At 42.3% G+C, this 23,552-nt stretch overlaps 1 protein-coding gene across 1 annotated transcript in view; it reads left to right on the top strand.

Moving 5' to 3' along the window:
• Nucleotides 1-585: 585 nt before the first annotated feature.
• The window catches only part of GRB10 (growth factor receptor bound protein 10), a 113,258-nt gene continuing 90,291 nt past the window's right edge, over nt 586-23,552 (top strand). Inside the window, exon 1 of the mRNA XM_082480001.1 lies at nt 586-656. Coding sequence (XP_082336127.1) covers nt 606-656 — 51 coding nt within the window. The 5' untranslated portion in view covers nt 586-605. The remainder of the gene's footprint in view (nt 657-23,552) is intronic.

Here is a 23,552-nt window from a genome sequence, read left to right as displayed (position 1 = left end):
AGCCTCCTTTTCTCCAGACCAAACAACCCCAGTTCCCTCAGCTGTTCTTCATAAGACTTGTTCTCCAGACCCTTCACCAGCTTTGCTGCCCTTCTCTGGACATGCTCCAGAATCTCAATGTCTGTCTTGTAGTGAGGGGCACAAAACTGAACACGGTATTCAAGGTGGGGCCTCACCAGCACTGAGTACACGGGGACAATCACTTCTGTAGGCCTGCTGGCCACACTATTTCTGATACAAGCCTCAGTTGGTGAGAGCCAGTCTTCAGATGGTCAGGGTCTGGGTGTGAAGAGGGGCTTGCTCTTTTGCCTGGACTGGGGAAATAAAGGAGGAGCCATCCAGCCTGAGAATAGTTATGTTGGGCTTTTGAATGAAATATCAGGTTGAATGTGTTTTCTAAGCTACAGACAGCAAATGTGCAGATTTGCTACTCCAAGTTGATGCAAATCCTTGTCACCTCATCTCGCTCTTCTCGGTCTTCCCCCTCCAACTGTTTTCAATAATAAGTTGATGAAATGTCTTCAGTATGGTTTCTGACAGTTTGTTTGTACTCTGCAGGTCCTGTGAAGCAGTAGATGTAATTTGAAGAAAATTTGAAGGAACAAATGGCTTTAGCTGGCTGCCCAGACTCCTTTTTACATCTTCCTTATCGGATAGTAAGTTATGAAACTGCATGTTCCTGTCAGTTTGTAGCCTCATATTGCTGTGTGCCAGTGATTGATTGTGCATTCAAACTTTTCATCAAACTGCTAATAGCTGTCTGGCAATTCTCTGGGTTTTGCTAATGTTTGGGAACAGTCTCTGTTACCATCCTGTATTCAAGACCGGCTGCTGAAAAAATTGGGTCGTTAATATGTACTAAGATTTGATCCCTGTCCTCAAAATAGCCAGATCATATTTGGGAGAAGGCACTTGTAGCTTGCCATTTATTTGGGAAACAATACCAGTGAAATGCCTTGCACCAAAAAGTATCAATGTTTAAATGCTGTATTTGTAGGAGCAAGGGCAGAGATTTTTACACTGTATTAGATCCTATGTTTGTCGAGTCATTGTGCTGTATCTAAGCAGCCAATATGGCATATTACAAAGAATATATTAAAAAAAACCCAAACAAACCAAAAAACAACAAACCACCTCAGCTCAATTCAAAGGTGCTAGGCAAAAATGAATGTAGAAGTTCTCTTTCTCTCTTTTTTTTTTTTTTTTTTTTCCAGGCAGTTGTGGTTGGCATAATGCATGCTTTGTATTTTTTATGGAACTGCAAATTAGTTATTTTGGGCGTGACCTGTTTTTTGCCCTTTTTTCTCTTTGTTTTCATAGTGTGCTTACCACCCTAAGGATTCAGTTATGATTTTGGGCCCTGCAGACAGGCAAATGATTAAATGGAGTATCATATGACATTGCAACCTTTTTCTGTTTCTCCCAAGAGAAACATTACTAGTAGTGATTACTACAGCCAGGCTACTCATTTGAAAGAAAAGAGAAAACAAAAAAAAAAAAACCCAAAACACAACAAACCAAACAAAACCACCACCAGCAAAAATCCCCAACAAGTCTCTATAGGATTTATATGTCTGTTTTGTAATATGTCAACTTATACTTTTTTTCCCAACAGGAAACTTCAAATTAATTAAAAGACTAATGTTAGTATATGCTGAGTTGTCAGTTGAATGTACCTGAATGCTTTTCCTGATAACAAGAAAAACATAACAGTTTCTTTATAACTGCTTTTGCAGCTATAAAAATAGAATGCACTTTGAGAAATCGTGTGTCCTGAAAATCTGTTGCTGTACTTGGATCTATGATTTTAAAAGAATATGTGAATAGATGTGCCTGGACTTCATAATTTTGATGCACTGTGAAATTACGCTTCGAATTCATTTAGAGCATCATCTGAGTCATGGTGGGAAGCTGAGGGAAAGGAGAGCTATGTAAGAGAAACTTGACATTGTAGGCAGTCGTTTTTGAGCTGCAAATTCTTTACTGAATGTCAAACTTATCATGAAAATAGCGTCTTTAGTGGTTCATAAGCAGTAAGAATGTGAATTTGCCTTGGTACTTCCCCTTGCTCTTACAAACCGTGTCGATAATCTGCTTTTGTCTGGGGCAGTCAACAGACTAGAAGTGTCAAAGCAACATGGGTGACTTAAGACAGTGGGAAAGTGACTCCCTGTTTATTAATTATTTTTGGTCATAGCTCACTGTGTTTAACTATCCTAAGTACTTGTAACCAGTTTAAGGACTAACTTTGGAAGCCCATTCACAACTACTGTGCCTTCTGTCAGAAGTGAAGTTTGCATTAAAAAGCCCTGAACATCTGTTTTTCCACCCCTACTAAATCTGACTTAGAAGCTTTCATCACCTTGTCTTTCAAATTTGGCTACAGTGCCAGCATTGTGTTGGTAAAGGGCTAAAAGAAGGTTAAACTAAATATGCTCTAGATTAGAGTGTGAAGAAGTATTCTATTTTTTTCGGTACATTTTCTGACTTAATATGAATGGAAGGCTATAGAGAACGTTCCTTCAGAGTTCCCCAAGGTTGGGACCTTAATGCTGTAACTTCAGTGTTCAGAATAAATTGTCGCGTTAGAGTTTGGGACTATGTTCAAAGCAGACAGCAAGAGAAATGAAAACCTGGATAAGTGAATGCACACTACAGAATATGCTTTAGGATGCCTTGTTGCTAACTCTCCTCTACCCTTCCTTTTTCTGTTTTGGGGGAGACGGGCAAGGTGTAGATCTTCGACTTTTTTACTGAGTTCTTTGTTTGCAATGTTTGCTGCTTTGACAAGCTTTTGGGTCTTGTTTAAGAGCTCTTTTTTTTTTTTTTTTTTTTTAAACTTTCTCAGGAGTTAGCACATAAACCAGTCACACTGAGTGCATTCTCCTAGAAACAATCTCTAGCTTTGTGGAAAAAAATCAATACTACCTTTTAGTGGCTTTCAGGAGCCCTTTCCAAATTCTCAAACTCTTCAATAAAAATCCAGCAGTGAGAATTGGCAGTGTTTGTCTTCTGTTCCTGGAAATTCAGAACATAGTCCCAGAATTTCTCAGAAAAAATGGGATGATTTACTGTGTTTCCGTTCTTTTGCAATCCGTAGTCACAACAGTATTTATGCGCGGTGACTTGAACTCTTAGGGAAGATTTAGTTCTTTAACCCTTTGATACATGAATTGTACAAGTCTCGGTGACATAAATAACAAAAGGATAGGGTTTCTTTTTCCTCAGTTTCTGAAGATAAAATTCTGGGCATGCGGGAATGTTCTGTCAGTCTTCTATTTTCTGCCTTCCGTTTATTTTCTCATAACCAAGATGCAGGCATGACTTTATTAATAATTAATAGTTTGTTTTCAGAGAGCTGCATTCTTATTAGAGAAAGACTTGTTCACATCACACTCATGTCTAACTTGGCATAAAATGCACTACAAGCACTTGGTCACAAAATAGGGTACAGAGCTGTGGACTTCAGGGTTGCTAATAGTCCTTTTGACCAGATAAGAGGAGCAGAATTTTTCACATCATACTTGAGAAGCTTTGTGCACTTCAAGAGTAGGGAAGTGAATACCTAAGAGAATTAATCAGTTAGAGGCTATCTGCTGTAATAAAACCTCCTTTAATGATAGCAGATTTGTGGATGTGAAGATGATGTACTGCTGTTACTACAACAGTTGCATTTCTTTACCTTCAGCTGGAGGAACAGCTAGGCACAGGTTCTCCAAATTTTGGTGTGGCAGCTTTGATTTGATCCTTGTTTTCCATAAAATGATACAATAAGTTAGAAGACACCTTTGGAGGTCATCTGATCCAATTCCATGACGTATTGAGGTTATACTTGGTTTTTTAGGGTGTTTCGTCTTGGTGAGAGTGGGGTTTTGGGAGACTTGCGTTTTCAAGGGTTCTTTGCTTTGATTGTGTGGTTAGAGAGGGTTTCTGTTTTAGCAGGGAAAAAAAAAGATGCTGTATCTCGAATTCAGGGTTACCTTGGTGGATGCCATAATCTTCATCCCTGTGAAATCCAGATGCCTTCTATTTGATTTAGTCTTATCTCTGCCACTTTGGGATTGAACAATCTGACATAGGTATACATGCTGCTGTCTGTGTTTGCCTGAATAAAATGTCTTTTGTGCTAAAAAAACACAGCACGAAAAAAAAATCAGTTGCAGAATCTGTGTCCAAGTAGACTGAAAACCTATGTGGGAAGGGCTGTTAAGGCCTATGTTTTGTCCCTTGTTGTCTGCCTGCCTGACACTGTTTGAAAATCTTCATTCTCTTAGCTATTGACAGTTGTTTATTGAGACTGTGGAGATCTTTCTTATGATTTGTGGTGGGTTCACCCTGCCTGGATGCCAAGTGCCCACCAAAGCCTCTCTGTCACTGCCCTCCTCAGCTGGACAGGAGAGAGAAAATATAACAAAAGGCTCGTGGGTTGAGATAAGGACAGGGAGATCACTCAGCAATTACTGTGAAGGGCAGAACAGACTTGACCTGGGGAAAGTAATTTAATTTATTGCCAATTAAAATCAGACTAATAGGGTAATGAGAAATAAAACTAAATCTTAAAACCCCTTCTTCCCAGGCTCAGTTCTTAGCAGGGCCTTTTGCAATAGGAAAAAGGGGTAATGGTTTTAAACTAAAATAGGGTAGATTTAGACTAGATATAAGGAAGAAATTTTTTACAATGAGAGTGGTGAAACACTGGAAGAGGTTTCTCAGAGAGGTGGTAGATACGCCATCAACAGAAACATTCAAGGTCAGGTTGGATGGGGCTCTTGAGTACCTTGATCTAGTGGAAGATGTCCCTGCTCATTGCAGGGGAGGTTGGACTAGATGACCTTTAAAAGTCCCTTCCAACTCAAACTATTCTTTGATTCTAAGTTCATTCCCGAATTCTCCACCTCCTCCCCCCAAGCAGTGCAGGGGGATGGGGAATAGGGGTTGTGGTCAGTTCATCCCATGTTGTCTCTGCTGTTCCCTTTTCCTCAGGGGGAGGACTCCTCACACCCTTCCCCTGCTCTAGTATGGGGTCCCTCCCACAGGAGACAGTCTTCCACAAACTTCTCAAACGTGAGCCCTTCCCATGGGTTACAGTTCTTCATGAACTGCTCCAGTGTTGCCCTTTCTGCAGAGTTCAGTCCTTCAGGAACAGACTGCTCCAGCATGGGTCCCCCACAGGATCACAAGTCCTGCCAGCAAACCTGCTCCAACGTGAGCTTCTCTCTCCATGTGTCCACAGGTCCTACCAAGAGCCTGCTTCAGCGTGGGTTTACCAGAGTCACATCCTCCTTTGGGCATCCACCTGCTCCAATGTAGGGCCGTCCATGGGCTGCAGGGGGACAGCCTGCCTCACCGTGGTCTTCACCACAGGCTGCAGGGGAATCTCTGCTCAGGCACCTGGGGCACCTTCTCCCCCTCCACTGATCCTGGTGTCTGCAGAGTTGTTGCGTTCACATATTCTTACTCCTCTCTTCTGCTGCAGTTGTGCAGGATTTTCCCCCCCTGCCCCCTCCCTTCTTAAATGTGTTGCCACAGAGGTGCCACCACCGTTGCTGATGGGCTTCGTCTTGGCAAGTGGTAGGTTTGTCTTGGAGACAGCTGGCATTGGCTCTGTCGGACATGGAGGAAGCTTCTAGCAGCTTCTCACAGAAGCCACCCTTGTACCCCCACTGCTACCAAAACCTTGCCACACAAACCCAATACATGATTTTTAAGATTAAAAATAAATGGCAGCTTAATTTACTCTCATTAGGCTTAAACATACAAGGATGGTCCTTGTATAGAATTTGGCCTGGAGTTCGGGTTTTCATGCTAATGGGGCAGTATTGAAGGACCAGAGTGCACAAGCAGGCTTTCAAAGTCCTTGGGTATAGCTGAGGCATTATTGCATTGCGTCATTCTTCTACATATTATGTGAAGAAATGAAGCTGAAATGTTGCTACTGCCAATGCAGAAAGTCATCAGATTTGTGAAATATGGTGTCAGTCAACAGATATTTTGTTGACGACGCTCTTGTTTTAACAGTTTACATGTATGTGGTGTAGAGGGTTGACGGACTGCAGCAGACATAAAGTACATAGCAGTGAGAACAGTAGTGAATGTTTTTACAAGACATGTTGTCTCCAATATGAAGTTATGAAATCTGTCTCCCTGAATGCAGGCTGCAAATACTTTTTACAGATAGAGTTGATGCTGCTTGGTAGTTTTTGCTGAAGAGCAACTGGAGCTGGATTTCTAGATTCTGTCTATTTTTCTTGGAAGGAAATCTGTTTATAAAAAAACTGTCCCAAAAGCAGTTTTATTTCAATGTCAGTGAAATAAAAGTGTGGTGCTTATCCCTTGGAGAGGCCATTGGAAGTGCACTTGCCTCCGCTATTGCGTGTCATCAGAATATTGTATGTGAAGCAAACTAATGTCAAGGAAATTTGTATCTCACACTAAGCATTTATACAACTGATTACAGTTTCCCTTTTGACAAGAAATACCCATTAATTACTTTTTTTGATGTACCAGTTTGCCTTTCTACAATTCCAATTGAAAGTCTGTACTTAACTGTTTGCACTTCTGTGTTTATATTCTAATTTACATAGAAGTTGGTTGACGAAACATGAAGTCTTTTTTGAAGGTGAATGTGAGCAAGAAATTACAATTGATTAGGTCCACATTTTTCAATTGTATGAGATTTTTCAACCCACCAAAAGAAAAAAGACTCGAAGCACTCTAATGGTCAATCATACCATTTACTACTTGCATTACTACTAACAGTTGTGAGGAAACAATGTAGGTATTGCAAATCAAGTGAGGAAATTACAAGAAGCTTAATTTTGCATCTTCTTGTTAATGGTTTGTTCATGCTTGAACAGTAGACTGAACCTACCTTTTAATCTTGTTGGGTCATCATATACAAGCAGTCTCTTAAATTTGTCCCTTAATTTTAGCTCTAGTTTTCATACATGTTTGAATCTACAGTTTACTACTTTTTTACTTATGAGAAGGCTGAGGGGGTTTCTTACGAATCTACATAAATACCTGAAAAGAGGATGCAAAGAGGATAGAGCCAGGCTCTTTTCACTGGTGCCCAGTGACAGGACAAAAGGCAGTGGGTACAAACTGAAACATGGGATATTCTCTCTGAACATCAGGCAACACACTTTCACCGTGAGGGTAACCAAGCGCTGGCACAGGTTGCCCAGAGAGGTGGTGGAATCTCCATCCTTGGAGATACTCCAAAGCTGGTCACAGGCAACAGGCTGTAAGCGGCACTGCTTGACCAGCGGGGTGGACCAGATGACTCCAGAGGTCCCTTCCAACCTCAATTATTCATTGATCCTGTGAAAATCAAAAGCAATGATGATCTTTTGAGGTCCCTTCCAATCCCTAGCAATGGATCTCTTTAGATTCTGACTTGTGTGCAGCTTTTGAGATGCTGCTTCCAGATTGTAAAAACACCCACGTTGATAAAATCAGGCCAGTTTCTGGTGTTTTCTCACAAAACTTCATGAGACCATTCTGAAGTAATGGTAACAATCAGTTTAGCAGACTATAGCACCAAACTAAATCCTGTATATTTTTTTTTTTCTTATGAATGGGATCTTTTCCAAATGAGTAAATATTTAACAAGCTGTTTACCAACTGGTTATTTTGGAGAACTACCAGTATGAGTGTTTTCATGTTAGTAACAGCTCTTGCTTAACGGAAGAGAGGAGTTGATGTACCAGTGCTAAGACAGCTTCATACTTCAAACGTCTGTGTAAATATAAGAGAACAGAAACATGAACTATAAGAGAATGGAAATTTTGGTTTTTAATTGGCTTTGTTATAATCAAGTGGGGTTATGTTAGTTTGGGGAGGGTGTGTTTTAATGAATCTTCCTCCTACAGATGTTCTGTGCTCTACATATGAGTAAGTAACCACTGGAGAAGATTATTTTTTTAAGAGGAAGATAAGATTGCTGTGCATTTGGAGCTGTCACTTTTCAAGAAAGTGCTGTGGCTCGGATAATTCTTAGTGTTGCTGTCCATGCCAGTTGGCTCAGACAGGCTTTTTCTATCCTTGGAAAAGACTGGAGATATAATGTTGTCTTATAGTTAAGTATTTCCAAGAAATATATCTAGATACAGACCTTGCTAAAAGGTGTGTCCAGTAGTTTTTCTTGCCTTACACAGTCTAAAGGGGAGACTGATCAAAGGAAGGACAGTAATTCTGATGCAAATATGGTTTCTTCTTTTTTTTGTTAAAAAGGGAGGGGACACGCCACAACCCAAAAGACAACCCCACAACCAAAACCCAATAATTCTGCATGAAGTTGTTTAAATATGATAACTCTGAGAGGAGAATTTTTCTGTTTCTAAAAAAGCAACTGTGTTTCCAAACATTATTGTTAATGTGATGTCTCATGGCAGGGATCATTTTGCTTCTACACTTGCAGACTATCTAGTTGTAACGCTGCAGCTCATTCCTCAACTGAAGCTGCTGATTCTAACAAGAACAGATAGCCTGAACTCACCACGGCTTTGGTGGTGGATGGGCCGCTCCCTTCCTTTGCAAAGCTAGGGATGAATGCATGAAGTCTACCTAGAACTTGCTATGACTGAAAAGGATCTTCACCTGCTTCTTTTGCATCCTCGAAGAATTTTTCTTTCCGTTTCTAATATAATGCAGTCTGAAAAACTTTTTCAAAAGTTCTCCCTAGATTCCCACAAAAAGCTGTCTTTTTTTCAGGTGTATTTCTAGTGTGGTAGGTACGTTCCCTTCTCGGAGTTGCAGTATGGAGAGCACAGAATAGAACGAGGGCTTTGTTCTTGATGAATTGGCTTTGCTTTTTCAAGAAGGAATTTTACCGAATTGATCAGCTTTCAAGAATCCTTCATGTAGAAAGGGCCAGATTATTGGTATTAATGGCCTTTTATGCCACATAGTATTGATATTTTAATCTGAGGCATTAAGATACAGTGTTTTTCTTTCTGGTTTTGAAAGAACAACGAGCAATCAAAGGTGGAACACAAATGCCCAGCAAAGCTCTCGGGCTTTACTGCTATTTTAAGATAGCTTTGGCTTGCATACTGGTAAGACCAGTGTGCATATTTGAAATTCTAGCCTCTACAATGAAAAGACAAGCCCTCGGAAACAGCCAATGGTTTTGGAGCATGCTTGTCCTTTGCAAGTTCAATGTTAAACAATGACTTGAGACTACTGCACACTGGCTGTAGCTCTTGATGTCTTACACACTGGCTCCATTTTTTGACATAATTTTGGCAAGTGGGGGAACCTGGCAGTCCTTCATGCTAGAGGCCTTAGCTCTAATAAAGCGCTTTAGTTATTAGCACAAGTAAATAGTTGTCCATTTGTGCTTCATTAATGCATATTAGTCATACAGTAAATACTGTCATGCTGGCAAGTTCCCCAGAATACTGAATACTTCTGCACAGTTCAGGAGGGGGTTTCTGACAAAGTGGTGTTGGCACCTTTCTTGAAGAAGTTCTTGAAGCTATTAGTGTAGGAGAGTGACAGACCATTATTTCAGCTCACGTGGGTTTTTGTAAAACTGATACTTCAGTGGAGGCAAAGAAGTATTTTTTTTTTATGAACTTTATGCTGTTGCAGTAGGTCCTTCTAGAGTTTGCAGTTAACTTTTCTGCAGTCTTCGGCTATCTCTGAGGCAGATTGCTTTGGGCTGTGGGGAGTACAAATTAGGTACCTACTTTTGTAATGAAAATAATTAGATATTCTAAAATCCCATAAGATTGTCCAATACTGTAAAAATTTAACTGTATAATTGAAGAACCTAGCATGTGCAACAGTATGAAGAAATCAAAAGGCAGCATAATGGTCCATTATCCATGTAAGTGTTTTTGTTTCTTGAGAGGTAAGACCCTTAATATAAACGGTATGAAATTGTGAGCTGAAATGTCAGGTATGACTTGTTCTTTGGAACAGCCAGCACAGATTTACCAATTGCTTTTTTGTCCTTCATGTGCCTGGCAACGACTTCCAGGAGGACTTGCTCCATAGTATTGCCAGAAATTGGGCAAGGCTGACCAGCTTCTGGTTCCTCATATCCTCATCCTTGATCATTTTGAACGTGAATGTGATTTTTGCCTCTGCAGTCATCAGGATCCTCCTCTGATCAGTGACTTATTTTTTTGAAGATCAGGCGGAGCATCCTCGCAGTGGTATTGGCCAGCTTCCCTAGTACCTTCTAATGCATCCCGTCTGGTCTCAGGCACTTGGTCCAGTTAGCTTGTGTGATCCATAACCTTCCTTTCCTGTGAGTAATGGTTCAGTCCCCCAGATGTTGATACTGTGGTCAAAGAACTGTGAGATGTGAGGATGAACTTTACTAGGAAGAACTGAGGCAAATAAATCCTTGATCTTTTGTACAAGTCCTTAGTTGCTGGGTCCCATGCACGACTGAGCACTAACTAGACTAATATTAGCCATCCTTTTGCCCTTGCTTACCTAGAGAAGCATTCCTTGTTGTTCTTGGAATCCTTTGTTTGCTCCAGCTCACCTGCTCGGGCAGTATCTCCGTATTCTTTCTGTGTAACCTTTTCCTGCTTCAACCTTCTTTGCATTTCAGCATTTGAGCTGAGGCAAGAGTTGCCTGTCCATTCACCATGGCTTTCTGCCATTCCCCCGTGACTTTCCACATGCCACAATGGACCATTCTTGAGCTCTGAGGAGGCTGTCCTGGGAGATCAGCTTGTTGTCCTGGGCCCCTTGGTCCTTCAAAGCAGTCTTCCATGGGAACCTGGCAAGCAGATCCTTGAGCAAGCCAAAAATCTGCTTTCCTGCAGTCCAGGACTGTAACTCAGCTAGTGGTCTTGCTCCCTTTGCTTACTCTTGTTCCTTTCATCTCAGCAGGGCATCAGGCTGCATCAGCCTTTACCTCTCCAACTGGTTCTTCTTTTCCATGAGTTGGCTTTGCTAGCTTGTCGGTCAATCAGAGTGCTTCCCTGGTTGGCTCACTGATCACTGATGATGTGAAGTTATCTTCAACTGACTCCAGAAAACTGTAGCGTCCAGTGCTGGCTGCAGGTGGAACCACGCTGTTTGCTTGTGAGCGGGTCACAAATGTACTTTAGCTGATTTGTTTCCAGTTTCTCCCATCGCATGCACCTTGCTGCAAAGATGGACATGTTTGACCTAGGCAAGACAGGTACTCTGAGCTTTCATCTTCTCCAAGATGATGGGTGCCCCTTTTGGAAATAAGCATTGAGGTGGAAAACGAGGAGCTTGCCAGTCTGACAGAAGCAAAAGAGAACCTAGGATTGCTAGCCAATGGCCCAGGTATTTCTTGGCCCACCTCTGTCCTTTGTGGCTTCCCAGCCAAGATATTGGTATGCAGTCTCCTGTCATGGCACCCTCCTGCCTTCTCTGGTGTTAACTCTTTTCTCCCAAGGTTTAGACCTAAGCAGGCTGTCTCCCATGCTGCCTTCTCTGAGGACCTACTGCCAGTTATAGCTCCCCAAAACCATCCTCATGGCAGAGTGGGGAAGTTCCCTCTCGCTAAGTGCTTGTGAGCTTACGCCATCGGGTGTAACTGGTGCTGCCATCCTTTGGTCACGTGTGCTCCTGGCTTCAAGTCGTTTGGTGGGGATAGGCATGAGGTTCTAGAAGTCCTGACCAGATGTTTGTCTTTCCTCTCCATTTGGGGGCCCATCACAGAAGACATGCTGTCCCCCAGGCCTGGAGTGTGAAGAGGCAGTGCAGGGCAGGAAGTAAGGGCTGACACAAGCCTTGAAATGCATGAGCTGTTTTACTGGTTGCAAAGAGACTGTGCCTAGCCTGGCAAAGCTAACATCTCCCTTTCCTGCCTGTGGGTTTTTTTCTCTTCCACCCCTCTGGCAGGGACCTGAACTGCCCAGGATTTCCTTGAGTGGTTGTGTGCAGTCTGATGGAGAGCAGTGCCTGGGGCAACTTGGGAGAAGACATCTTGGCCCTCCTGGAAGGAGACCACTGCCTCTTTCTGGAGGACATCTTGGCAATGGTGATGTCAGGAGGCAGCAACTGTACCTGTGGTTGGTCTACCTCCATGGGCTCTTTTCCCACTGTCCTTTTGCGTGCTCTTGTCCTGTTTTCCCTCTGCATATCCTTCTTCCAGAACCTCTCTCTTGGGCTTATCCTTCCTTGACTAGCAGGGAAGCAGGAACCCCTTGGCAAGCCAGGAGTGGTTGCCATGGCCACACCACCATGACCACTTTTCATGAGCTGTTGAAAAGATTTCTGCAGAAGGTAACCCTCGCATCATATGTTACATACCCGTTCTTTAGTGTTTCATGTGTTATTTGTACTTGTTAGATCAGTTCAGTTACTCATGTGTTAGATCCCTTGAATGTAGCAGATACCCATTTATTAAAGTAACTTACAGCATGTTTACCTGCCCACACATGCACACTCAATTTCTGTAATTCTTTTTTTTCCTTTTTAAATGAGTGACAGACTCGGAATATTTCACACCAAATATTAACATCAACACTCGAGGTAGTCACCTTAAGCCTTTTGTAGCTGGAGGCACTTGTAGAGCCTGTTCTCTAAGGTGAACGCAACTTAAGACTTCAGAGTGCCCATTTCTCTACTTCTGACCATACAGAAGCACAGGGCAGTGTGTTGTAACGTTGATGGGAAGAATGCCTTCCTACATGCATGCTGATAAATTTTCTGCATTAAATAGATTATTTTTTTCTTCTGTCATGAGCAAATGGTTAATCAAATGTGCTAAAGATGTTCTGAAAAAGGCATCTCTTGTGATTTTTTTTTTTTTTTTTTTTTTTTTTTTCCCTGGAGTCCTTTATGCCCTCAAAATTATGACAAACTGCTGGCTCTTGAACATGAATTGGCTGGATGGTTCAGTCGCAAACCATAACTGCTATGCCAGATTGAGAGCAGGTTGGAAAAATAGTTTTCTGACAGTGTATCTTTTAAAGCATGACTTGCCCTGTAGATTAGAATAAACACAAGCCCGCAAGACCAGACACTTCTCACTGACTGTCTCACTAACATCTTCTGGAACAGGGATATTGACACAACATGCGTTGTTAGGATGCAAGATGACATGTGTGTTGTCAGTATTGTGGCGTGCGCTGATGAATTCCCAGGTAATTTGCCACAGTTAATTATCTTGTTTTAGTTAGATGTAGTGGTCTTCAGTTCAACTGTATCCAGAAGGTGCCTTGTTCCTCTCACCCACAGCTTCCTTCTGAAGCCTAGTTCAAAGTTTTTCGTGTTTCTTCCTCATCCTACGATTCCTTTGTTTTGATCTCTGGTTGGACTTTAATCTCAGCAGGAATCTTTTCCATTACCTTTATTCCATAGATCTGCATTTTTGGGTTAGAAAGAATAGGTCAAAAGTAGAGGAAACAGTATAATAAATACTGATTGTACTGTAAAAGTTACCACCTTAGACCCTGGAGTTAATAACCATCTCTGTTGAAGCACAGTAGCTGCTGGTGTGCAAGCTCCTAGCACCTTGAACTGCAAAGTAAACAAGGCACTCTTTAACCTTCGCCACATCTTCAGCAGTGGTTTCAGGGAACAGAAAAGAAGAGAAAGAGAGAAAGAAAGGTGTTTTAGAGCCACTTGAATACTAATTGAACAGCAGCGCATCTGATTGCATTGCATCCTGTCTTCCTCGGAATGAACCGTAGAAACCCGTTTGCAGAAATGTTCTCATGGTTAGTAGCTGTAGCATTTCAGCATTGCTAAAGCCAACGCAATCAAATGTTGCGCACACGGCAGTATTATAAGTGTGGGATTTCTTTAACTTCTCTTCTGGCTGACCAGCTTTGCGATCTCTGTGAAATCTCTCCCCGTTTGGAGACCCCGTAGCTGGACAGGTCTTGTTTGGGGTGGTTTGCTTGTTTTGTTTCATGTGCTACCTTGGTAATTTTTGGCACACCAGACCTTCCTCCAGTAGCATACTGGTAGTTATGAAAACTCTTTGATCTGCTGAAGCCTTAAAATAGCCCAGTATTCAGAGGGTTTGTGCTGAATTAAAGCAGCTGCTGCTGCTAACCACGTTGAAACATTGCTGTGTATGTTCTGATGTGCTGTGGGTAACTTTGGCGGAGGTGTCCCATAGGCATTAGCAAGAAGTGGGGAGAAGCTGTACAAAATAAGCGGTCACTTGACACACTTACGCTATGAACAACTAGTTGTAAAACAAAACAAAACCAAAACTTTCCAGGCATGAAGAGGTGATTGACATACTTGCTTTTAGCAAGCTGGTTTCTTTCCTGGAGTGCCAGTTTCTGCAAAAACTACAGATTTACACTTTGTATTGGGGTTTCCTAGGACAGCTTGCAACTTTACATGTAATCTCTTACTTTTTTAAATGCAAATTGCTGAGCTTTTGTGGACTTTCTTCCTTTAGAGTACATTAAGTCAATAAAGAATTTCTGATAAAGCCATCTTCTTAATGCATGATAACTGGTAGAGCTACCAGCAAAAATAGCTCACTTTCTGCAAGGAGGAGAAAACATGGCAGCCACTACATTAAGATAGATATATATAAACATCTATATTTATTAACACTGGAACAAATGTAGCAATTAAGCACATTTCATATTGTACCTAGATTTTCTGAAAATCAGACAGAGATAGGTAAAGTATCCAGAGCACTGAGAGAAGTTCTCAGGCAAAAAGTGCCTTCGAGCTGCTTAGATTTTACTATAGTCAAACTAGTTACTACTTTTTCATAATCTGATAAGGACTCTGAAGATGTAGAAAGTACTCAAGTTTCTTTCATTTTGAGAAATGGAGGTACGACACTAGCACACCAAAATGTCCAGGATGATTCCCTGTTCTTAGTCTTATCTTGAATTTTGTTTTGTTTTCTTTTCCAACTGCTGTGAATTGACAATTTGTAGGTAGGCAGCACTGCACCATAGTTCGTATTGGAAATATTGTCCAACTGTTGCTAACGCTTGGGGGCAGTGACTTTATGAAGTCTAATAGAGCATCACTGTTGAGGATTTTTTTTTTTTTTTTGAGGATCACTGTTGAGGATTCTCTTAAAACGGTGACGGTCAAATGAGCTTCAAACATGCTCAAAGAAAGAAATGCAGAAATACAGCCATCTTGTTTTATTGGTAATGGTTTGTGGTTGGTTTTTGTTTTTTTTTTTTTTCTGAGGGCTTGCAAAGTAACCTACTGCTGCAATGCAAGCAGTACAAAAGAACTATTTTTTTCTTACACTCCATCATTTTCTTTGCCTAAATTGCATTACTGATCTGCTCTGAGAGAGTGGAACCCTGCCATTTGGTTAGGGGAGAGCACAATGCTCTGTTCCAATACAAGATCTGATGCTGGGTTGTTAATCATGAGAAGGCACGATTGTTGTGCTTTAGATATGTGTCTGATTTCTGTATTTGTTTGGGTTTGGTTTTTTTAATAGGTTATGGAGCTGTCAACTGAGATGTGTAAATCTTTACCCCATATCTAAGATTCTTAAGTATCTTCTTTTTGGTAAGGGTTGCTGTTCTGGAGATGCGTAAAGAGTTAGTTTTGTATCTAACTGACAGCAACTGACCTGAGCTGTAAACATCCTTGTCTGAGGTGGGCAATTAATTCTGGGGCAGATTGCACCATGTAACAGGTAAATGGTTCTTTATCTGAGCAGAAAGGTGTGGGGTCTATATAATCAGGATCATAAGTTTGATCAGATGAGGCAGCCATTTCTAGACCTAGTTAATTACTTATCTAGTGCCAAGGATCACTCTTCAGGGGAGGGGTATCAAGCACACCCTAAATTGCAGCAATTGAGCAAGTTGGATAGGAAGTAGAGAGATAAGGTCCCTATTGCTGACAGTTGAAGCAGGTAAGGATAGCAAAGTAGTCTTTGTACACAAAGTTGTTCACTTGAAATTTCATCAGGTTTTCAGTTTGAAGACCTGAAGAACAATTTCATTAGCAATCTGAGAGTTACTTTGCTCACTGACATCCAGTGAATTTTAATGGTTTGTGTGAGCACAGCGCCTCTTGTCCCAGAGGGGGTTTATCATTTTATTAGCTTTGTTGAGGGCTGTGAAGAATCACGTTCACCTATTGACCCGCTCAGACCCTTAGTTTCAACCTGAACCATCAAGAAGACAAAAAAGGGGATAGCACTCTTGCCTTTAAGAAAGCAGGTGTGTTCAGATGGGATAAGTTTCTTTGCTCTGTGTTTCGTGCTACTTTCATTCCTTTGTTAGAGTTTCATCAGTCTTGAGTTTTCAGGGATGCCTAGCTATCAGGGTACATGCACTTAAACGTAATTCAGGTCATCTGGCTGGGGTTGCTGCTTCCCAAAGCATAAAGATTTGAATATCTCTTCGTAAATAGAATGCATTTATATGGATATAGTGGTTCCTGCAACCTAGGTAGCATCTTCCTTCTCTGCTCTCTCCCCCGGCCTGAGGCACATGAACGCGTTGCTTCAGTGCCAGATCCCGGAGACCACCAGGTCATCCTTTCAAGCATTGAGCCTTCCAAGGTTAATGCAGGGCATCGTTAGCCTGCGCTGGGACAGACTGTCCAAGGCAGTTCACAGAACGTCTCCCGTCTACTTGGTGCAAGGGTGCTGTCAAAACCTGACCCCCAAAGCCAGTGTTCTTGGAAGCAGCTGGCCAGCAGTGCGGCTATAACTGGAGCTCTAGTAGATTTGATGCCAAGTAGAACAGACGAGCTACCTGGTATTTCACAAGTCTGATGAGCATGGGGAGGGCAGCGGGTTGGAAAGGATCAAATATCCTGTGCCGTCTTTCTGCCTGTGCAGCTTCCCCCGAAAGAACATGTGAAGATTTTTTTATTTTTATTTTTTTAAATGCAAGCTGAAAGAAAAAAATTTTGAAGGCATTTTCTCAGAATGGACAGGTGTGTTAGCAGGTGCATGACACGCTGAATTTTTCCGTAGTACCTGGGTACAAATATTCCTGTGGTGTTTCTTTTCATCTTTTTGATGAGGAAGGAATATAGTCTGACCACGCACTTCAGAAACTTGGACAAAACATAGAAAGTGACCCTGGTAAGGATTCTTGAGTAGGCTAAAGGTTTTTCCAGCAACAACACATCAATATTGGTTGCATTACTCCCTTAGATTGCGTGAGCACCATCTGACGTAGTAGTTAACATACGGATTGCTAAGTTCGTTAAAGGCCTGCTGTGCTTTTAAATGGGGTAGTCTATCAGGTAACAGCTCTTTGATAAGAGAATGATGCAAAATCTCACTGTTTAAAAAGAGGAGGAATATGACATATTACTTTAGCTTACTTTATACTTTCTCAGAGTAACAAAACTCAATTTTTCTGTTTCATTCCTACAGTTCTCTCTCACAGAAAACAGGTTTTTTCAGGGACTTTTTGGTGGAGTCAGTATTGACCAAAGCCAAAGAGCCTGGAACATGCAGTAAGTTAGGGCTTTGGTAGCTTTGTCAGTGGCAGTCCCTTGCCAGTGAGAGTGACTTGCTTTGGAGGTAAGGCTAGCTTAAATTAAGTACGAGCTAAAGGTATGTTATCGGGATCTATGGGCACCAGCAGAAGAAACAGAATTTCCATATGAGCATGTAATTTTCTACTCCAAAGAATTTCCTAATATAAACTTCATTTATTCAGTGGTGTTTTGTTAAAAATGAAAAGGAACTTAGTTTATGTTTTAAAAAAAGAAGCAGAAAGACATTTTATGAAGTAACTTCTTCATTTTTGTAAGTGCCTTCTAGCTGAAGACAGCTCTGAGAAGTGATTGCTTTCACCGAGAACCTTGTGCACTTGTTTCTTTTCTGTATTTCAAGACTTTATTTTAGCTGTAAACTATGTAAACTGTCTCTAACAGCCACGGTGGTTTTAGTCTCATTAAAAATAGAACAAAGCTTTTAGCATTTCTGAGCCTGTCAGTTGGATTCCCTCCTTGCTAGCTGATTAAAAGACAGCAACCATGATGCATTGAATTTTCTTCCACCATAATAAATGGCAGTCTGGTCCAAAAAGTGCACACTGGGGAATATACTATCCATTTTCTCTGTGCAGAGTACTGGGAGACAGCTAAATTCCTGCAGAAGCGGTTAGTTTATACTAAGAGAGGACTTCATCTCATGAGAGAAATTTACTTTGACGTGGTTTTTGCCAAATTCTGGGTGCGCTAGTGTTGAAAACCCTGCTAACGCCAGTTTTGCAAAGGCCAGCCTAGAGAAGCCGAATCTGTGATGCCAGCGTGTATGCGTGCTGTAGGAGTGCATTGCTGAAGCTCACCTCTGCCTTCCTGGAGAAAAGCCTTTCAAGAACAGATACTGCTACCAGATACTGTTGGAGGTTGCTAATCATGGTCCAGCTCTTGCCAGATCAGATTTATTTGTTTGTTTATTTTTTTTGGGGGGGGGGGGGGGAGGGGAGCACTTTTTTTTTTTTTTTTTTCCCCTCCAGAAAAAAGGAAGAAACTGGCTAGTAGGTAACCATAGTTTTTGGTATGAAACAATACTGCCCTAATAACAGTTGCAATGCAGGTAATGGCAAGTCACGTAACGGGTAATACTCCTTAAAATAAATCTGAAACACCTTCAGACAAATAACTTTCTGGCTCAGCAATAGCAGTATATTGTACAACTATATCAGTCCCTGTATTTAAGAAAGCTTTTTGCTTTTCTTGGTGTAGGAGAAGAAACACTTCACTGATTTGGGGCAGGCACGCCACGGGGTTTCAGTGTTGACAACAGGGTTCAAACCCCCAGTTTTTAGTTGAATTGAAAGACTTCCTGGTCAGTGGGTTATTGACACCCAGACGGGGGGTCGGGAGGGAAGTTCCTCCAAGGTCAGACTGGCAAGCCTTTCAGCCTTCCCCTGTATCATGGGATGTAATATAATTCCTGTGATTCATTTAACAAATTCCCTGCTGCTGCAGAGACACAGACCACGGACGCAGGTCTGTCTTGTCTCTGTCTCTCTCATTTTCCTTCTTTCTTTGCTAATTCCTGGTACGTCTTGTCTCTCGTAGCTATTGTACATGTTGCATGGCGGGCTGGTAAGTCCTCTGAGGGTTGTATGAATGTGTGGGTAGCAGTAGGTCTGTGCGCCCTGCCAGGTTATCGCATGTTTTCGGTGATTTGCAGCACCAAGGATTGGAGGAGCTGCAGTGTGTCGGGAGGAACGTGCCGCTGACTTTGCTACTCCTGTAATCCCGAGATGGGCTTGTTCCTTCCTGGTCTCCAAGGTTCGTTCCTGGTCTTCCAGCTCAGTTTTGACTGCCAGTCCTGTAAAATCAGAAGGAATCCTCCCATTAGTGGCTTTGCTACTTCAGGAGAGAGAGCCTGAATTTTGACAAAGCTAAGTGGCTTTATTTTAAGCCCTTGTTTGTACGAGCTCTCTTAGCAATGGGAATGCTAAAATTCTAGGTTCACGGTTACTCTGTTGACTTACTGAGCCTTTCACTTGGCTCTTACCTAGTCCAACGACTATAGTTAAGAGGCAGGAAACCTAGCTACAGGTCTTTAATTATGTAATATGTGGGTTGTCTGAGAATGCGCTTTTAAAGTCGTTTTTTTGTTTTTTTTTTTTGCCTGGTGTGCAAAGCCTGTTTCTTCTTTATTTCTATGACATGTTAAACACTGGGCCAGGAGCTGTGGGAGAAGACAGTAAAAAATATGAACTGTGTTTGAGTAAATTTGAAATTGTTTTCAAAGCAGTGACTTTGGACAAACCCAAAAACCTCACAACTGTACTTGGGACAAATTTCCTCAAGCTCTGGGGTGTCAGCAGGCTGAAAACATGTTGTACCAAACTGCTATCTGATAGGGGACTGTGCTGCTGTATTTAGCCACTAAGAAGCCCAGTGACTTAAATCTTTTAAGAAAGGAGCATCATATGCATTACTAATTGATCCAGACTGTGGCATTTGGATTAGAGCTTGAAGATTGGTCTGGATCTGTCAGGTGGATTTCTTCCTGTAAGAGCGTACGTGTTTGGCTTCACGGGGCTAAGGGTAAAATTGAGTGACAGAGCAGGAAATCTGTGGATGGCTGCAGGTACCAGTGAGGTGTAGGAAAGTTCGCTTAGGTGAATAGCTGGCTACTCGGCACTTATCATAATTGAGTCTATTCTCCTCCTTGTACATTTGATGCTTTAGGTAAACCAAAGCTGCAAAACCATGGCATAAAGAAGCAGCATAGCTTAGAAAACAATGCAGAAAGCTACTTTACATACATGCAAATAGTCTTTTGTTTGGGAAGTGAAGAATCATACGAAGTGGGCCTCAGAAGAAATATGCTGCCAAATCTATTTATTGCTTAAGGAAACTCTAGAAGAACGTTAAAAATGGCAGTATTGGGTCAGATAAGGAAATGCTCATCCACCTCTATATGCTTTGTCTGAGAATAACAAGTTGCAGGTACAAATAGAGAGTGTAATTTCTCAAAGTATCCCCTTCCTGTTTCTTCATGTTCATCTCTCCCCATCTTCAGTGAATTTTAACAGTTGGTTTTTTTTTTTTTTTGCAAACCTCTTACAAGTGAACACTTTGCAGTAGTTCCCTCAGTCTGTGCTAGAGAAAGGTACTATATTTTGCTTTACCCAGTTGCTGCAACAGAGTAAAGCTAAGGTGGCTCAAGTAACGACCTGGCTAATTTTGTCTTTACGCTTGACTAGTTTCAAGACATCTACCTCCGCATGATAAAGTAGCACCGCCAGGTAGGCAGCGAGCTCCTGGTGCGGCAGGAGCACCTCTGTACAAAACGAGCCGTATCTGCAGCGGCACCCGTCAGCACGTCTGACTTGACGTTCTGTTGTGCTGGACGGTGCACAAACATCAGAAGTATGTCATGATCTTAATTTGTCGCTGTGGGACTGCTGGCATGAGTACGCGTGACTCTTGCTCAATTGAACCTTTTGTTCAGGGGCATGGCTGTGTGGGTTTGCAGACAGCTACAGTAAATCCAAAACCAGGGACCGTCGTCTTGGTGGTCTGGACATCCTCGGTCTGGCCATGCTCCCAGGAGCTTCCGAGAAGCTGTGCTGCCACTTGTAGCCTTCCTTCATCTCATAACCGTCCGGTGACTGCTGAAGTTAGAAAAAGTCGAAGCCTTCAGTAAAAGGGGATTTCCAGACCTCTAGAGAAAGCTACCCTGTCTCTGCTAGTGTCAGGTCCCTTTCTTTGCAGAGAAAGAAGAAGGGAAGTACAGATGATACTTTATTATTTGTACTTGCGGATCTGCTTCCTCCCTTTTCTAAGCCCTATTTACTTGTAAGATTATCCTAAATGGCTGAGTGGATAACCTTTGCCGGAGGAACCAGGATGAGAGAAGCAGCAACAGACGACTAGCAACGCGCTAGTCAGCCTAATAATGCTGTCTTGTACTGATAAATACTCTTCTGAGCTAAACTGCAGGTGGGAACAGTAGCACTTGGAGCCGAAGAAGTGATTAAAGACCACGTGTGCAGACAGCAGAGCCGCTATAGTATATGGCTGTCTGATTCTCTGATTGAAACACCAGATTTAATGTTTTCTTTGATAACTGAAATGCTTATCATGCTCGCACAAGCAGCGGCAAACATTGTATGTCATAGTGGAGGGAGTACAACTTGAAAGGCCTGGTTATAGATTGAAAAAATAAATCCAGATTGTCCTGGTTACTGATACGTAGAGATAACACTGCCTATGAGTGGACTTTGGCTCTTGATGCGGTGCGGGCATATTGCATTGTGTGTCGTGCAATGTAGGTTTGCAAAAGGACACTGAAATCTAACCTGTAATGACGGTGTGTTTGGCTATATGAAATGCTAGTGCCTTAAAGGACTCTATAAAAACTAAATCCTGCTTCAGATCCTTCTAGCAGTCTGGCTAGTCACTCAGTTAAATCATCCTTGGTCGCAGATGCTGACTGACAGAGAAAATAGTACGTGCAAACAAGTCAGCGAGGGCTAATGCTCAGCTAGCTTCTAAAAATACTACAATAGCTGGATGGTACAGTAAGTTAAGTAACGTGCTTTAATTTCATACTGAGAGCATTTATTGGAAGAGGAGAGCGAGCTGGGGATTAAAACATGGAGCAAACGCATGACTTACCGGGAGCCCGGTTTCAGCAGCGGTGGGGGGGATGCTGATGGACCAAAGCAAGTGTCCATCTTGCTGAGGACCATGGCCCCGAGCAGGAGCCCAACAGCGAGGCTGCTGGCATGGAGCAATTAAATAACTTTTTTTTTTTTTTTTTTTATCTTTTTCCCTCCCCCTCTCTTCTTTTAACCTTGTTCCAGTGTCTGTCTGATCTCTGCAGCTGGCCAAGTGCCACTGTTTGTCTGTGCACAACGGACGCAAACAGCTTCTTGGTGGGTCATGTGAAACTACCCTGAGCTCTTTAAATCGCACCGCCCTTACCTTTTCTCCTCCGCTGCCAGCATTGCTTTAACAGGTGTGGTTTTGTTTATGCACGTCTGCCGCTTTATTTTCGCACCTGGGTTGTGCTGGCCCTCCGTGCCCGGAGGAAACCTTTGGTTCCACGCTTTGCTGGAGCTGCAGGAGAAGTCTGCGGACCTTCTGGGCAGGGGTTTGCACCGAACAAAATGGGCAGGGGCTCCAGCTTTGTAAGGGCAGCGCCGGCAGTCGTTCAGGCATCAAAACTTCCGCTTCTGAAAACTTTGATGTATCTTACCATGACTTTGGCTTAAGCTTTGTGAATGAGGCCTGTGGTTTTCGGCATCTTCTGGTACAGCTGTAAGGTGATTCCAGAGAGGGCGCATCCTATTCCTGTAAATTATTGGTAACTGCTAGTTTAAAAAAAAAAAATCTGGTTTAAGCGAACAGTTATGGACTTGCAGCCAGCTGTAAGCCTGAAATAAGGTCTTCTCAGTTAAGTGTTTGTGTGTTACTGCTCTGGGAGACTTAAAGGTAAAAAGATGCATCTCAGCCCCATCTCACTTCTGTTGCTACGTAGCGTTGCATGCGTCTTGCCTTCCAGTAGGGATTGCTGTGTGTTGGGACAACTGAAAACACAGTTAGGGGTACAATAAAGACCCTATAACTGGTTTTCTTGTTCCTCCTTCCATTTCTGTTGGGATGCCCTGTTGCTCTTCCCAGCCAAGAGGCAATATGCAACTGCATCCATGCATTGGACATCCGGACTTGTTCCCAGGAAGCGGAACTAATGCTGCTAAACTGTATCTGTGGGGTTTTAGCTACCCAATAAAAACTACCCAACATAATGTTGAATTCCTTGGAGGGAAATGTGCAAAGAATAGCTCTGTGCTAGGAGGAAAGATGCTCTGCTGTGTTCTCCCTGCCTGTGATGCTCACCTCTCAGCCTTTGTACTGCGAGCAATCAGCTTCAGCTTTGTTTTGCCTGAAACTTCCTAGATAAGTATCTCCTCCCCACTGTTGCCCTTGGAGCCTTTGAAAGAATAAAGCTGAACTTTCTGGGGAACAGATTCTTAATTTTGTATCTGCTTTCTACAGTTGCCTTCTCATGCCGCAAGTCCCAAATTTCCTGCTTGAATTTTAAAAATTGAGATGACGTGGGCCAGGTCAGTGCTGGCTGTGTGGTATCCCAGAGAAAATTAGATGCATCCAGTGAAAATGACTAGCACTCCAAAAGCAGTAATAATGTT

This window comes from Vanellus vanellus (genome assembly GCF_965231255.1).
Source record: "Vanellus vanellus genome assembly, chromosome: 2".
Classification (NCBI taxonomy): Eukaryota; Metazoa; Chordata; class Aves; order Charadriiformes; family Charadriidae; genus Vanellus; species Vanellus vanellus.
This window is presented reverse-complemented; position numbering and strand designations above follow the sequence as displayed.